An 18395-nucleotide genomic window follows, 5' to 3' on the forward strand; every position below is an offset into this window, starting at 1 on the left:
ATCAGAGGAGATTCACCATTTAACTATGGTAACAACCCCGCTGTTCTTTATTTTGGAAAAAAAATGAATGTAACAAGTTGGATGAGTCTGTAAAACAGAGAATTGAGGTGTAAGTATTATCAAATAGTAATTCCGCACCAGCCAAAAAAATAGCATGGGGGTGGCCAAGCGGCTCTAGGCGCTTCAGTCTGTAACCGCGAGACTGCTTCTATCGCAGGTTCGAATCCTGCCTCGGGCATGGATGTGTGTGTTGTCCTTAGGTTAGTTAGGTTTAAGTAGTTGTAAGTTCTAGGGATCTGATGGCCTCAGATGTTAAGTCCCATAGTGCTCTGAGGCATTTGACCCACATAACAGGGGGTTAATTCTGAAACACACTTATTTTCTAATATTTCAACCTCAGTAACACTAAGAAAAAAGGATATTACAAACCAAAGCGGTCATAACACTTCCATAAAATTCCATTAATGTTATCACGTATCTTAAAAGTCCACACGCTACTCGTTTGAAGACGATGGTGCAAAATCTTCTCCACAGGTCTACTCCATGCACCGAACGGGTTTCCTCTATATACTTGCACACGCTGCAGCAATGCAATGTTTTAAGTATTTTTGAATCATCAGAAGTTATGTTGATTACAGAGAAAAAAACCGTGGCGTCAAGTCAGACGAACATACAGGTCAAGTGACAATGCCTTCAGATCCTGTACAGCGGCAAGGAAACAGGTGTAAGAGGCAAGTGAGGCCTTTCCTATCCACTAGAGAGTAGAGAGCAGAACACCCTTTCGCCTTTGGAACTTCCTCTACGAAAGCCGTAGCGCTTCGGTTAGTAACTAAAGCACCTGTTATCCGTTAACGTTTCGTCAGTAACATAAGGACGAATTACATAGTCTCCAATAATCCCACACCAAACATTTACGGTCTACATCCCCTAAATTTCAACCGATCTTACACACTGTGGATTCACAGTGTACCAACAATGCACATTTCGTTAGTTCGGCTTTCTGTAACTTGTAAAGGTTGCCTCTTTGGTGAAAAGAATTTATTAGAGAAAGAAAATACTGTAGAGACGCCACATCAGAACCAAGCGACGGTTAGCCGTGCATCGTCTGCTATGCTACTGTTTAATTTGCTGGTGACGTGGCAAGTTATGCTTGTGGCAATTATTAGCGTGCAATTAGTGAACGACTATGGACTGACATATTCGACGGATAGTTGCTTTAGAGCTGACGTGCGAATTACGATCAACAGCTGCCAGAACACCTATTTATTCCTTTGCTTGTTGCATTTTTGCCTCTTATCCACGGCATAGCATTTAAGTGAGTTGTCGTCCTTATTTGTATCTTTGTGCGTGCAAGTCAACTGCTCTTTTCGAGCTCCTCATGCATTCTCCCCAAAGTAGTAGGATGTATAGCACTTCATGGTTTATGACAGCCTTTTTTAAAGCAATCTGTACTCGAGTTATGTGAACTTCCAAAAACAGAACAGAAAGCTACTCGCACGTTTCCTCCGTAACCCTTTTGTGACAGGATCGCCCTGGTGCAATCTTTATTGCCTCCATATCCTTACCTGGGTACGAAATAAACTTCTAACGTAAGACAGCAACAAGTTTGACACTTACATTGATCCTAAGTTGCAAATACTGTAATTTCTCAGAAACCACCCATGGTATTTCCGAAAGAAAAGTGGCTGAACTTTTCGTTTTGACTTCTAACAAGGGAATGGACCAATCTGACATTTCTAATCCTATCCTGAAATTTTTCACTCAGAAAGAATTCACTGAAACAAATTCACTGTCAAAATCTTGACTGCTGAGGCGCACTGCAAATATTTTTTTTAAAAGTTAAAGTTACTCATTTTTGCCCATAAAAACCGTTTATAGCAGCAGTGTTCATAGCCCGTCCTCCCTAGAGCGAATTGGCAAACAAGCAGATGCGGACACACACACACACACACACACACACACACACACACACACACACACACACACAAACGCGCGCGCGCTAATTTCAAGCTCTTAACCATACCCAAAACGTCTCAAATAATTATTTTATTAAAAAACTTGCAATTCCTATCAATAGCTAAACTATTGCCGATGTAATTGTTGAACAAGTGATTAGAAGTGGAAACAATATCAAGGCAGTGTATGGTTTTACATTACAGGCGACTTTCATCAATCGGGATTTTCATTCGTTGACATTAAATATTTCATAACAATTCCTGAAGCACAATTCTTATGATAATTTTTGAATACTGCGTATTTTCCTAACAATGAGATTAGATTAGTACTTGTTCCATAGATTTTGAATACGACGCTTCGTAATGATGTGCAACGTGTCAGCCGGCCGGAGTGGCCGAGCTGTTCTAGGCGCTACAGTCTGGAACCGCGCGACCGCTACGGTCGCAGGTTCGAATCCTGCCTCGGGCATGGATGTGTGTGATGTCCTTAGGTTAGTTAGGTTTAAGTAGTTCTAAGTTCTAGGGGACTGATGACCGCAGCAGTTTAGTCCCATAGTGCTCAGAGCCATTAGAACCATTTTTTTTGCAACGTGTCAGGTTAATAAAAGGTGTCTATACAAGATATTACATTACACAAAATATTACATGACACTTAATGTTTTTAATTCTTTTGTGGGGGTTGGGGAAATTACCCACTTACTATATCCAAAAATTAATCTAATGAGTAGAACGAGTTTCCATTAAGAAATTCTTTTAATTTCCTTTTAAATGCTATATGGCTACCTGTCAGACTTTTGATGCTATTAGGTATGTGACCAAAGACTTTTGTGGCAGTATAATTTACCCCCATCTGAGCCAAATTAGATTTAACCTTGAGTAGTGAAGATCATCCTTTCTCCTAGTGTTGTAGCCATGTACACTGCTATTACTTTTGAATTCGTTCGGATTGTTCATAACAAATTTCATAAGCGAATATATATATTGTGAGGCTACAGTGAAGATTCCTAGCTCATTAAATAAGTGTCTGCAGGATGATCTTGGATGAGCTCCAGCAATTATTCTGATTACACGCTTTTATGCAATGAACACACTCTTACTCATGATGAGTTATCCCAGAATATGATGCCATACGAAAGCAGAGGATGAAAATAGGCGTGGTAAGCTAATTTACTGAGATACACATCGCCAAAATTTGCAACGACCCTAATAGCATAAGTAGCTGAGCTGAAACGTTCCAGCAGATTCTCAGTGTGTTTTTTCCAGTTCAACCCCTCATCAATGCATACACCTAGAAATTTTGAATATTCTACCTTAGCTACCGATTTCTGATTGAAGTCTATATTTATTAATGGTGTCATTCCATTTACTGTGTGGAACTGTATATACTGTGTTTTGTGAAAGTTTAATGAGAGCCCATTTGCAGAGAACCACTTAATGATTTTCTGAAAAACATCGTTTACAATTTCACCAGTTAATTCTTGTCTGTTGGGTGTGATAGCTATACTTGTATCATCGGAAACAAGTACCAGCTTCGCATCTTCGTGAATACAGAATGGCAAGTCATTAATATATATTAATGAAACAGTTGCTTGTTTGTTCCCTGAAGTCGTTCCAAAAAATGTGAATCGTCTATTGGATGATGAAAATAAACATTCCCTTACACTAGGAGCACATGATAAAAGAAAAATTGATAATTTCAGTGACAGCACTGGAATGGAGTGAAAACGGTCGTGGCCGGTGTTCTGCATATTGTGCTGTATACCAGCATACTTGATCAAATTCGTAAAATGTGGTGATGCAGAAGTGCCTAAAGTTTAACGATTTAGTTCCGCTGATCAACATGAAAAGACGAAGGGGTAATGTAAATTATGTTGCCCGACAAATTTCTGAAAAATATTTTAGTCTGTTGATAAAATTTTTTATCGAGAGGCTAAAATCACACTGTTAATTCCCAGTGGAATCCGAATTATATTAACAGTCTTTTCGTCGCTCTCCTAAAGACAGAGGCGTCGTTATGTCCAGGCCAGTAGTCCAACAAAAGCAATGAATTATTAAGAAGACGATTCGAATGTAACACTGAAAACTGTTCTTTCCCTGTTTCCAGATGCTGCTACATCGGTTATACTATTTCTGCAAATAAACAGACCTATTTTCTAAATTTTTGTTTGTAATTTACTTTGACGTTCCTGAAGACAGATGTGAAGCTCCGGCAACAGTGATTCTCTGATACTTATCACTGGAATTGTTGTATATGAATGTGTCAAAGCATTCATTGACTGCACAAGCCACTCTGGCTTTTATCTCCTGGAAACTTTTTATTTGCACGAAACCTAAGTGATTGGGTGCATACACAGTATTTTAGGGGGTACCAGAAAATTTTTCTTCATGTCAGTAACAAATTTCTCAGTTGTATTTACCTCCCAATGAAATCTCCTCCATACGCACACTTGAGGTAAACTACTTAATTTGGCGACTTTCTTTTCTGTTTAATTAGCTGAATGTATTTAAATCGTTTGAAGAAGCCTGGAAATCAGCAATGTTCATCTCACTTGCAAATCAGAGCCCCTAGTCCCGTAGATCTTCTTTGATAACGGTTGACTGACTCTCAGGAGCAGTTCTAAATCGTGCAGATAGTTCTTCTTTTACACTTTTGTGCATACTTCATACTTTGTGTAAACCTTTCTTCCATTTGCACAATTCATGTACAGATTTTACGAAACGAAACCGCCTTTGCACACTGCTTATGTATAAGCGTATTTCTCCTTCCTTTCTTTAACTAAAAAATTATAGCCTTTCTTTTCTCTCTGTAAGCTATTACTGTACACATTTTATTTGGGTTCTGGACTTTAATTAGCACAACAGTCATCGATCGAATCCCAATTCACGGAATCGTCCAAGTTATTTACTGTTCGCTCTAATGTTTACACAATTACTAACGAAATGTCGACATCACTGGAATGAATGCCCAAAAAATTAAATAATAAATAACACATATGTAGGTCTTTAGGAGAAGCAGACGATATCGACTGCATACTTTGTTCTTCACATCTTATCTCTGCAAGGTTGCAAGCATTAATTGTGTTCCACATTACTGTGAAAAGGCAGGTGTTGTTTGCAAGCATATACCACGAAATCATAAAGAAAATTAATGAAGTCTCCATTATTAACACTTTGCGATACTGCAAGGGGAATTGCTAATTATTATAGATTTTAAGGGAGTTGCAGATTGGAGCGCATAAATTGTGAACTATAGTGTCAGAGAAACTATGAACGGAAACTGAAATTTGCTTTACAAATTATAATCACGTTGAGCCTCACACGCCATTATTATTATTACCGATGTGTTTTCAACCAAGGATATGTGCCCAAAGTGTTGCATATGTGATGCCTGCTACAGATACGGCAGGGGTATGGCAGCAATATCGTGTGTACAAGGTATAAAAGGACAACGCATTGGCAGAGATGTCACTTTACTTAGACGATTCATGCGAAAAGTGTGCGACGTGATTATCGGAGTCCGACGGGAATTAGCAGACTCTGAATGCGGCATAGTAGATTGAGCTAGACGCATGGGACATTTTGTTTCGGAAATCGTTAGGGAATACAGTATTCAGTGATTCACAGCGTAAAGAGTGCGCCGAGAACAAAATATATCAGGCATTTTCTCTAACCACGGACAAAGCTGTGGCCCATTGCCTTCACTTAACGACCGAGAGTAGCCGTGTTTATGTACAGTTGTCACTGCTAACAGACATACAACACTGTGTGAAATAATCACATAAATCAATGTGGGGTGTACGACGAACGTATCCGTTTCGAGAGTGCGGTGAAATTTGGCGTTAATGGGCTACTGCAGCAGACGACAGCCGCGAGTGCCTTTGCTAACAGCACGACATCGCCTGTAGCGCCTCTCCTGGACTCGAGACCGTATCGACTGGGCCCTAGACGACTGAAAAACAGTGGCCTGGTCAAACGAGTCCCGATTTCAGCTGGTAAGAGGTGATGGTAGGGTTCGAGTGCGGCGTAGTCGCAATGAAACCGTCGACCCGAGTTGTCGAGAAGGCGCTGTGCCAGCTGGTGGTGGCGCCATGATGATGTGAACTGTGTCTACGTGGATTGGACTGGATCCTCCGGTCCAAGTGAACCGATTAGTAACTGGAAATGGCTATGTTCGGCTACTTGGACTTCATGTTCAACAGCGATGGAATTTTTATGGATGGCAATGCGCCATGTCACCGGGCCACAATTGTTCGCGATCGATTTGAAGAACATTTTGGGCAATTCGAGCGAATGACTTGGCTACCCAAATCGTCCCATGTAAATCCCATCGAGCATTTATGGAACATAATGGAGAGGTCATTTCGTGCTATAGCGTCCCCAGTGCCATATTACGAAAAGACTTAAAAACAATATTAATAAATAAGAGACATTCATAAATTGAATAATATATTTTTTTTCATGTAGCCGTAAAACAATAATTTCTCTGTCGAGAAATGCAAAGAAATGCAATGCAAAGAAATATAACAAAGTGATCTAAAGAGACGACAAGATACGCTCTTTTGTTAATTTTTTTGTCGTCTTCACTTCTTCTTTTGTCTTGAGTGTATATAGACGGACATCTTTCGAGTGCTGACAAATGTAAGCATATTTGTATGAGTTAAGCAGATAATATATTAATTGAATATTATTGTGCACTTTTAATTTGTAAGAGGTGATCCCGATTTCATGTCCGCCTTCCTTGAATTAACCTGCATTCAAGTAATTTACAGTTCAACAATCGCAGCGGCCGATGCAGCCAACGACGCCATTACGTGGCGCTATTAACTTATGAAAATTAGCGGAAGCGAAATACTCGCCCGCTATTAACATAATATTAATATTTCTCCACAGCCGCCCGACGATGCAGAAAATACTTAGCTTTAAGATTCTTATTTTCAGTACCATAGCCGAGACCCAGAGCCAGGACTCCGACTACAATACAATGGTTAACGGAGGTAAGAAAAATACTCTCGCGCGTGTGGGCCGCAATTGTAATTAATAACTAAAGATCTTTTGCTTTAAAGTGAATTGACTAGCCGAGGAAATTAATATGAAAAGTTTATTACATTGTTCAGCTTGTATGCTCATGTTTGTAAGATGCAGCAAGTCTAACATTCATTAACGTAACAAATAATTTGAGATTAATATTGTTAAAAAGGAGAACTTCAGGAAAGCATTTAACCGTCAAATCAAAATTAAATGGAATATCATTTTTATTAAGGCCCACCACGTAAGTCGGCAACAATCAAAAACTAATAATAATAACAATAATAATATATTAAATTACGACGGCCGACGGACGCGAGATTGGCGCCGCAACTTTGGGGCCCGATTAATATGATTCTATTGTACTGAATGTAATTATGTATGTGTCTAATTGTTGTAAAATATTAATGCTTATATGAATTCTTTTACATGTACAACAACAAAACCACACCCTGAGGAGATCTGGAGAAGAAAAAGTGTAGAAAAGAAAAGGGATTACGATAAAGAAAAATAAAGGTAAGGCCTATTGTGCAAGCATCCTGTGTAGCTCTGTACGGAATATCGAACCCATGTGCACATGAGATACCTTCGGTGTTTTGTGTATTTATGTGTTATTTTTGGAAGGGATAATTATTCGTTTTGTGTATTTATATGTTTATTTTTTGGAGGGGATAATTATTCGTGTGTGTATCAGTGTTAAAGATTTGTCAGTGTCTTAAAGTGAATTTAGTATGGGTAAGATAGGACAACCTAAAGCATCCGTACCAGAAGAACAAAATTCTGTTAATATGGAAAGTGAGGGTCATTTGCAATACGTAAACGAATCCCAAGCCACCGCCTCGGATAACATAATTTCCGGAGCGGGGGGCGAGGATCTGTGGACTGTGAATGACGCTCCACAGCAGAATGGGAATAGAGTAACAACTCCACTGCCTGGGCAGGGGGGCCAATCGACTGCTAGATTAAGCGGGGCACCAGTATGCTCACCGATTGCAGACCCTTTTGCTGAATTTCTGCGAAGGCTCGAAGAAAGAGATAGGGAAAGAGACGAAAAACTGGCTCAGATGCTACATGAGCAGGAGAAAAAATTAACGCAAAAGCTCATTGAGCAAGAGCAGCGCAGTGAAGCGAAGCTAGATAGTATCCAAAGCGAACTTGCCGAGATGCGGGACGCTTGCAAAGAAATCCCCGATCTTGTGCAAAGCTTAGCCGGCGAGATGCACAAATCACAGATATCGCAGGCTAGGCTTGAAGACAATGTCCAGACTTTAACCACCCGCGTGGATAATGTGGAGATAGATGCACGGAAAAGTATTGATGCATATTTGGAAGTGCAAGCTCAAAAAGTCGACAAAGAATTCAATGAATGGCTAGAAGTAAAGGATCGCGAGATATCTGCAAAGATTGAAAGCGATGTAAAAACAGCTGTAGAACAAGAGACTGCGGCCGCGAGTGTAAATATTGACGCTAGCGCTGCCGCACTGTACGCCGAATTAACACAGATCAAATCCCGTGTGACAGCGGAGTTGCCGAATTGGCAACAGGAGGTCGCGCGGAGACTGTCTGTGTCGGAAAGCAATGTAAACAGTGGCGGACAGATAATGAATCCGACTCCGCGCACTGATTACTATAATAACGCTGACGGTAGGCAGGGTGCGAGTGCGCAACCGCAACCTAATACGAATTATGAGCACGAACAACATGCGATACCGTGCAGCGCACATCACGAAGTAATGAATGTCACAGAATGTAGCAATCAGATGTGTAAAAAAGAGGACAATGTAATAAAACACAGGACATTCCAACCCTTCAATAGCGAAAAACGAAATGTCCACCCTGTTGTATTTATTAAGAGCTTCAGGAATGTGTTTCCCAGGACGTGGACGGAAAGACAAAGAATACAGTTCGTGGTCTCCTTTATTCAAGGTGACGCGGCACTGTGGGCCACCGACGTGTCCGAAAAATGTCTAACGATGCAACAGTTTGAAGGTGCATTCTTGCAAAAATTCTGGTCCGATAGCGTCCAAGAAAGACTACGAAAGGAGTTATACAGTCCAGAAATGTACAACCCTAAGATGGGAACGTTACGCAAATATTTCGAAAGGTATATAAACAAAACCAGGTACTGGGACGAGCCAATGTCCGATCGTGACATAATCAGATTGATAAAAATGATGTTGCCCAGTGAAATTAAAAGATATTTCATCAATGTGCCGGAATACGATATAGAACAATTCATGGAATTAGTGGATTCTGTTGACTTATTGATCGAAGATATGAAAACCGAAAACAAGTGGAACCATGCAGGCTGTAATCAACAAAAAGCCGATTACAATAGCAGCCACAGTAATGGTAGTAACTTAGTACCAAATGGTAACGGGAATAGGGAAGAGCACCGACAACAGAATCGAGGCACAAACAGTGGCAATGGTTATAACGGCAACGGTTATAATCGTCAAAATCGAAAGAGACATCATGATGGACGCATGAGTAATGGATATAATGGTAACGGCAATCCGCAATGACGGAATAACCGAAACCAGTGGCGTGGTCGTAACGAACCGACACCACAGTGGCAACAAAACACAGCGCCACAATGGAACGCCAACCCAGGTCCGTCACATAATATGTCAGGGAGTTAAACCGACCACCGCAAAACCAGAGCCATACACAATATCAAATTACACCATCGGGGAGGCAGGGTGGCCAACCCAACAGTAGCAACAACAACAACCAGAACCACAATGTGAGGTTAGTGGAAGTGACAGACAACTGTCAACCCACTAATGCTCATCCGTTAAACTAAAGACAGCCACAATACGCTCTCCGTTGTTGGCTGCAGGACGGTGTAGTGAGGGCACATCCACGGATGACAGCCATAAACTTTGTATGCTGAGATACAATGAGAGAACAAAAATAGAAGAGGAACTTGTAGACATACCGCAGAAACGTAACCGAACCGACAAAAGTGTTGTGCAGGCTATATTGCAAGCAGATATATACGGAGCACCAATACAGATAATAGTCGATACCGGCGCTTCAACCAATGTCATGAGTGCAAATTTTTACAAGTACTTGAGTCAAAATAATAGAATACCAGTATTGCCAGTGAAGAATTGTCGTGTAACAGGTGCAATACGTGCACAATCTCATATCATAAAGCACCAGGTGCGAGTCGAGTTTACGGTAGATCGACCTCTTGTGCGGGGAAGTAAGCCTTATGAATGAGGGTAGACGGGTAATTTTGCCGTTGTTGAGGACACGGGAAGTGCACGGTAAATATTGCCGGAGCTTTCAGTCGAGATTCGAAGGAATACAGGTAATGAATTTATATTCTGTACAAGACAAGCATATTATAAAGAATTTATTACTGAAGATAAAGAGGAAAAAAGGAAACTGATAGCCATGAAAGTTAGGGAGTCAGAACATTTGACTAAAGCACAACAAAACGAATTGACACAGCTACTTACAGATTATGAGAATGTGTTTTCGGAAAAACCCGGTGTTATCGAGGGCTACACCTATAACGTCGAAGTGGTACCTCACGATACTTTCTGTCATGCAAACTACACCATCCTGTGGTCAAATAAGGAGGCAATTACAAAGGAAACAAGGAAAATACTTACAAAGACTTAAAGACGTTCGCTCAGTAGAGCAACTTTTACATATGTGAATAATAGGTTAAGTTTAGAGTGTATTTTATCTGTGTGCAAATGTTCAGATTTTAGTGTAACATTAAAAGACAATGAGGTGCACAAGATTAGTGCGATTCAATTTTGTAGATGTTAAGGAATAATAGTATTTTTAAGCAATTGCATTTTGAAAAAACAATGAACGTAGATTTAAGAATTTTTTAAAAATTTCATGTTGAAAAATGCTTTAAAAAAAATTCAACAGCATGTAATGATGAAAGAATTTTTCATTAGTGTGTCATGGATATTTTTGAACTGTAGTAGTAACGCAACTTATGAAATTCAATATTATAGTGTATATGTTGTTCCATGTATTTATGTCTATACCGATCTTGAAATATGCTCAATCATAATTTACTAAACAACATGAGTGCAGGGTGTACATCACCCAAGGTACCTCATGTGTTGTGGACAAGGTACAAAGCAAATCAGTAAACGCAACTACCACTAAGCACTGTTAAAATATATTGCCATCTGCTAAGGCAGAGATTTACACGAATTTATCGTGTAAACAAAAGTCACAAATCAAACACTAATCTAGGAACTTGCACGCTAGGCCTAGATTATAAAATGTGTACGATAATGCGAGAGGCAAAGTTTTGTAAAGTCGAGCCTGGCTCTGGAGGGCAAGTACGCAATGAGTGGGCAGACATGACATGGGGACTTACCTCAGATGAGAGGGAAATACAATTGTATAGTCAAAAAAATCTGAAGGCAAGTACGACTCTAAGTGGAAAATGAAAAGAGATAATTAGTGCCAGAGACTGGTAAAATCCAGCACGAGCCAAAATCCAGTTCAGACTGAATGAAATACATTTGTGTTTGTGAACTAATCGAAACAGTTACTTTAAGCAGTGTGAAAAACTGTGTAGGTGAAACTGTGATATGGACAGTGAAGTGCTAGTATTGAACGTTCAACAGCGGTAAGGACGCCTAACGCCAATATTACGCACGAAAAACTGTGAATTTGCTTATAAATGTGAACTGTTAACGTGAAGTGAACCCACAGTCAATATTTTTGGGACAGACTGTAGTTTCAGTGAGCACAATAATGCGAGATTGGAATGCGATGCGTGGACTGTTGCAAAACAGCGACCGCAGAAACGGCGAATGTTTGTGCTAAGCTCGTACTGGGACACTCACCAGTGCCTGCGAGTGCGGCGAAAACATAAATAAATTTATCAAGACAAAAACTGACGTGTAATGGAAACAGTGGCGCATCAAAACTTCATTCACGGGAGAAGATCCATGTCATGTATTCTGCAAGAGTGCTGGCTTGATACTCGGAAACTGGCGAAAACTTAACAACTGCCGCACTAATAAATGCTCCTTTCCCACTAGCGTAACCATCTGCAGCGGGAAACAAATATTACGTTGGTTGTGTGTATGTTTCATGTACTACGTCGGAGATGCGTAGCAGAGCTGACTCCTGCCAACAAGAGCGGGGGGCGGATATCATCCCACCCCGCCACGCCCGGGCGAGACAGAAGCGCATCGCCAACCGTGCAGCCGATCAGCTGATTCTGACGTTCCGCGACGGCGAGAGACACGCTGGCGTCGAGCGGGCGTTGACCTCTCCGCCGCCGCCGCGAACGCCGAGCACCGAACACACCAACCGACGCCGTCGCGAGCTAAACATCGCGGCGTAGATCATCGACACCGCAACCAATTGTTATAATGACCTCATTTCTTTGCATAGTGCAACAAAACATTAGTTGTAATGTATGCACATCCTGTACTCCAATGACATCCCAGAAACATTTAAGTGAAAGTGACCCAAACAGTTAGTCTGTCGCTCCGCCGAGGTTTTCCCCAGTTTTCCCTACGGCCGCGCCAAATGGGGAGCGAACAGTTGACACCCCTGGGACTTCAAATATTCCGGACTAACTCGTGATTGTAAACCTTTGAACACTGCAAAAGTTGCAACCCTAAAAAGAAGCAGCCAAAATGAAATTAATTGTATTCTATGTCCTTTTGTACATGACTGTATACGTAATAAATTGTATATTATATTGTTATGTAGATAACTTCATCTGTATTACACTTTGTGCGCAACACACCTCAGTAATTTGACGATTTAAATATACGATGTGACATATATAGACCGTGAAGGAAAAATCTGCGTGTGGACACTGTGGACATGAAAGAGGAAATATTTATGTAAAAAAACACCAACATTTTTTATGACATAAACATTTCGGGGGGCAATATAGCGTTCCCAGTGCCATATTACGAAAAGACTTAAAAACAATATTTATAAATAAGAGACATTCATAAATTGAATAATATATTTTTTTCATGTAGCCGTAAAACAATAATTTCTCTGTCGAGAAATGCAAAGAAATGCAATGCAAAGAAATATAACAAAGTGATCTAAAGAGACGACAAGATACGCTCTTTTGTTAATTTTTTTGTCGTCTTTACTTCTTCTTTTGTCTTGAGTGTATATAGACGGACATCTTTCGAGTGCTGACAAATGTAAGCATATTTGTATGAGTTAAGCAGATAATATATTAATTAAATATTATTGTGCACTTTTAATTTGTAAGAGGTGATCCCGATTTCATGTCCGCCTTCCTTGAATTAACCTGCATTCAAGTAATTTACAGTTCAACAATCGCAGCGGCCGATGCAGCCAACGACGCCATTACGTGGCGATATTAACTTATGAAAATTAGCGGAAGCGAAATACTCTCCCGCTATTAACATAATATTAATATTTCTCCACAGCCGCCCGACGTTGCAGAAAATACTTAGCTTTAAGATTCTTATTTTCAGTACCATAGCCGAGACCCAGAGCCAGGACTCCGACTACAATACAATGGTTGACGGAGGTAAGAAAAATACTCTCGCGCGTGTGTGGGCCGCAATTGTAATTAATAACTAAAGATCTTTTGCTTTAAAGTGAATTGACTAGCCGAGGAAATTAATATGAAAAGTTTATTACATTGTTCAGCTTGTATGCTCATGTTTGTAAGATGCAGCAAGTCTAACATTCATTAACGTAACAAATAATTTGAGATTAATATTGTTAAAAAGGAGAACTTCAGGAAAGCATTTAACCGTCAAATCAAAATTAAATGGAATATCATTTTTATTAAGGCCCACCACGTAAGTCGGCAACAATCAAAAACTAATAATAATAACAATAATAATCTATTAAATTACGACGGCCGACGGACGCGAGAGTGCACACAATCCTGCACCGGCAACACTTTTGCAATTATGGATGTCTACAGAGTCAGCACGCCTTAGTATTTCTGCAGGGGACTTCCAAGGACTTGTTGAGTCCATTCTCCGTCGAGATGCACCATTACACGGGGATAAGGGAGTTCCGACATAATATTAGGAGTTATCTCAAGCCTGTTGTCAGGTGTAATTTCCAGCCGCTTGGCGAGGTAATAATAATTTGGCAGATTTCAACATCTTTTTAAAATACTTGCAATGTGTCTTATTCATTTATCTTACTTTTTTTTCTTTTTTGAGTCTTTAGTCTTCTGACAGGATTCCTCTCCTGTACCAACCTCTTCATTCCAGAGTAACACTTACAACGAACTTCCTCAATTATCTGCTGTATGTATTCCAATACCTATCTTCCTCTACAGTTTTTACCCTCTACAATTTCACCTACTACATGGAAGTTATTCTGTGATGTGTTCGCAGTATCCTATCATTCTAATCAATCCTCTTGTCAGTGTTTTCCATATATTACTTTCCCGAAGGTTCTACAGGGAGTCTCGTCACTGAATACCTTACCAGATCACCTAATTCTCAACGTTCTTTTGTAACACCATATCTCAAATGCTTCGATTCTCTTCTGTTTCGGTTTTCCACAGCCCATGTTTCACTGCCATACAAACCTTTGCTCAAACGTATGTTCTCAGCAATTTCTTCCTCAAATGAAGGTCTATGCAGGAGAGAAATTCCCTTTTTGCCAGTGCTAGTCCCTTTTCAACGTCCTCCTTGGTCCGTCCGTCATCAGCTATTTTGCTGCCTAGGTAGCAGATTTCCTTAACTTCATCTATTTCGTGATCACCAATCCTGAAGTTAAGTTTCTTGCTGTTCTCATTTTTGCTACTTCTCATTGCTTTCGTCTTTCTTCAATTTACTCTCAATCCATGTTCTTTACTCATTTAGCAGGTCCTGTGATTTTTCTTCAATTTCACTGAGGATAGCAAAGTCTTCAGCTAATCTTATGATTGATACCCTTTCAACATAAATTTTGATTCCACTTTTGGTCTTTTCCATCGCTGCTTCGTCGATGTATAGATTCAACTGTAGGGGCGATAGACTGCATCTTTGCCTTAGACTCCTTTTAATCCGAACCCTTCGTTCCTGATCTTCCACTCTTAATGTTCCCTCATGGCTCTTGTACGTATTGTATATTACCCGTCTTTCTCTATAGCTTATCCATATTTTCCTCAGGATTTCCAACATCTTGCACGGTTTGACATTGTCGAACGCTTTTTCCAGGTGAACAAGTCCTATGGACGTGTGTCGATTTTTCTTTACTCTTGCTTCCACTATGAATTGCAACGTCAAAATTGCCTCTCTGTTGCCTTTACCTTTCCTAAAACCAAACTGATCATCATCTAGCACATCCTCAATTTTATTTTCCATTCTTCTGTATATTATTCTGGCAAGTAACTTGGATCTATAAGCTGTTAACCTGATTGTGCGATAATTCTCGCACTTGTCAGCTCTTACAGTCTTCTGGATTGGTTGGGTGATGTGTGTCCGGAAGTCAGATGGTATATCACCTGATTCATACATTCTACACATCAGTGTGGATAGTAGTTTTGTTAATTTTAGAAATTCTGATAGAATGTTATTTATCCCTTTTGTCTTTTTTGATATTAAGTCTGTCTTAGCAGCTACAATTTTGACGTCGTATTTTTTCGGTGTATTCTTCCTATATAAAAACTTTGGAGACAGTTTGGACAAGTCGAATTGGACAGTTCCCTTGCACAATATTATAGTTAACCAAGTGAGTTGCATTCGAAAAAGCAGATTTAATATCGATATCTCTTTGTAATTGTTTACCTATATTAAGAGACTATATGTCGCTCAGTGATCACTCTCTTGTAACAGTACTACTGTGTCTTAAATGCAGACGGAAATATGAAAGTGACGAGTTTAGTTGAATCACTTGTATATCTACTTCTTGCAGCTCTAGATAGTCTTCAATTTCTGAAATTTTGCTAGTTATTACAAGGCATGAAGTAGTTGTTTTAGTTTCGTACTCCTACAGCTACGGTTGTAATTTAGATCTGTTCTCTCGATCTGCTAGAAGTAAATGGTTCTCAAAGTATTCAGTTGCTGCAAACATTGCAGTTTGGTAAGTGGGACAGTCGAGACCTTCGGGCTGAAACATTAGATCAGTGTATGACTCGCTTCCCTTGTTGTTGTTTCTGTTGATTCAGCCACTTTCTGTTACCAATAACTTCTGTGTATTGAGGAAACAAGCGACATACCTGGTGGTCATCGAATTCTTTCCGTACAATATCCTGAACTCCTGAAGATCTTATTGTGGCCAGGCCGTTGAGTGTGTCAGAAAGATGGGAGAACATGGGACTTCTACCTGAAAAATTCAAAGTCGTGTTAAATATCCTGATATACAACATGACAGACAAAATGGCAATACTTCGTAGTTTACTTAAGGAAATTGAAAACAAAATTGTTGTAATTTTTTTACACGTGTGACTTTATGTAGAGCATGGAAATTAATAGAAAGAGGAGCGAGAAGAAAAAAAAGTTTTTATTTAGCTTCTCCAGAAAACTAGAATAACCTACAGACAACTATCAAAATGATGGCATTGTCTCCGTACAAGTATTTTACAAAGCACTGGACCCTCAAATGAGAAGCGTACAGTTATGATTTGTGGTTAAAAAAGTAATACAAACAACTTTCAGTAGCAACTGTGAAGCACTCATTGTGCACAGCAGCAGTTAGTACCATCAGTTATTTAAAAGAAAGAATTCTGCACTATTTCCCCTTAGCAAGAAGCAGCCACATGTGTTATATGACGTTCATACCGGATGGCGAACATGCCATGAGAAACACTGTGAATTTCACACACATATTCTACAAATAATTTCTGAAAAGACCTACCGATGTGTAGTTTCTTCGTGGAAGAGGGCATTCATACCAATGACCAACTCTTATACGAGCAGCACTTTATGTAAAAAATTCAAGTAGTTCATAATCTTCAAGATTGTCCTATGAACACCAACACACGATAAAGTAATTTTTACTTAAAGAAGTGTGAGCTCCAAAGCTTAATATACTGTAATCAGTAGTTGTTCATTAATGTGACCCCTCATCAGACAAAAAAGTAAGATGTAATTGCGTAGGTTAATACAAAAGTTTTCTGGGTATGATGTCGCGTCATATTGTAAATAACTATAATTGGATATAATGAACATCGGCGATGGTTGCAGTCGCCACCTTCTGGGAGATAGAAACGCCAGTTTTGTTCGGCGACAATTATCTTACAACATAGTGTGACACCTTAGCTAGGATAAATTAAATGCAAGGTGACGTTCAGTTTCTGCAGATTGCTTGTATTCAAACTGCTGAACAAGTAGTTTGACATCCTGACTGAATACTGACAGCACTTGTGTGGTAAGAATTTCAGCATTATATATTAGCTTCTCCTAACAGGCGATTTCTCTCATTTGCTTTTAGTATTAGGTTACTGCTGCTTTTAGTCGTGCAAAGGATCGAGTAAACTGTCACTGTGCTTCGCTACTATTGCTACATCTACATACATACTCCGCAATCCACCATACGGTGCGTGGCGGAGGGTACCTCGTACCACAACTAGCATCTTCTCTCCCTGTTCCACCCCCAAACAGAACGAGGGAAAAATAATTGCCTATATGCCTCTGTACGAGCCCTAATCTCTCTTATCTTATCTTTGTGGTCTTTCCGCGAAATGTAAGTTGGCGACAGTAAAATTGTACTGCAGTCAGCCTCAAATGCTGGTTCCCTAAATTTCCTCAGTAGCAATTCATGAAAAGAACGCCTCCTTTCCTCCAGAAACTCCCACTCTAGTTCCTGAAGCATTTCCGTAACACTAGCGTGATGATCAAACGCCGGCCGGGGTGGCCGAGCGGTTCAAGGCGCTACAGTCTGGAACCGCGCGACAGCTACGGTCGCAGATTCGAATCTTGCCTCGGGCATGGATGTGTGTGATGTCCTTAGGTTAGTTAGGTTTAAGTAGTTCTAAGTTCTATGGGACCCATGACCTCAGAAGTTAAGTCCCATAGTGCTCAGAGCCATTTGAATCATTTTTTTTTTTATGATCAAACCTACCAGTAACAAATCTAGCAGCCCGCCTCTGAATTGCTTCTATGTCCTCCCTCAATCCGACCTGATAGGGATCCCAAATGCTCTTGAGATTCCAAATATCACCACTCCAGTAACGTCCCTTTTCTAAAGACAGAGGAATCTCCAGTTTTCATCATCTAGGCTCAGTCATTTGCACTAGCAAATAATGAATTCAACAGAGCTGAGGATACGAGGCAAATAGAAAAGCGTCATATAAAAAACCAAGATTTACGGTAACTTCTTGAGATTACAGAAACTTGCAATATTACATTTCTCAGCAAAGTGTACGCAAATTTTCAAATTTAAAGTATCTCATTCACGGTTTTTCATAATTCCACAAAGATTATTACACTGCCGGAATTCTGTGTCGTTCAAAGTCGATTATTTTAC

At 40.0% G+C, this 18395-nt stretch overlaps 1 protein-coding gene across 2 annotated transcripts in view; it reads right to left on the reverse strand.

Moving 5' to 3' along the window:
- Window positions 1-18395, reverse strand: part of LOC126162480 (ATP-binding cassette sub-family C member 4-like) — a 203846-nt gene that overhangs the window by 50186 nt on the left and 135265 nt on the right. For both annotated transcript variants that reach the window (XM_049919023.1, XM_049919022.1), the window contains exon 18: window positions 16147-16253. In XM_049919023.1, the coding sequence (XP_049774980.1) occupies window positions 16147-16253 (107 nt within the window). The remainder of the gene's footprint in view (window positions 1-16146; window positions 16254-18395) is intronic.

Source organism: Schistocerca cancellata, chromosome 2 (assembly GCF_023864275.1).
Source record: "Schistocerca cancellata isolate TAMUIC-IGC-003103 chromosome 2, iqSchCanc2.1, whole genome shotgun sequence".
NCBI classification, from domain to species: Eukaryota; Metazoa; Arthropoda; class Insecta; order Orthoptera; family Acrididae; genus Schistocerca; species Schistocerca cancellata.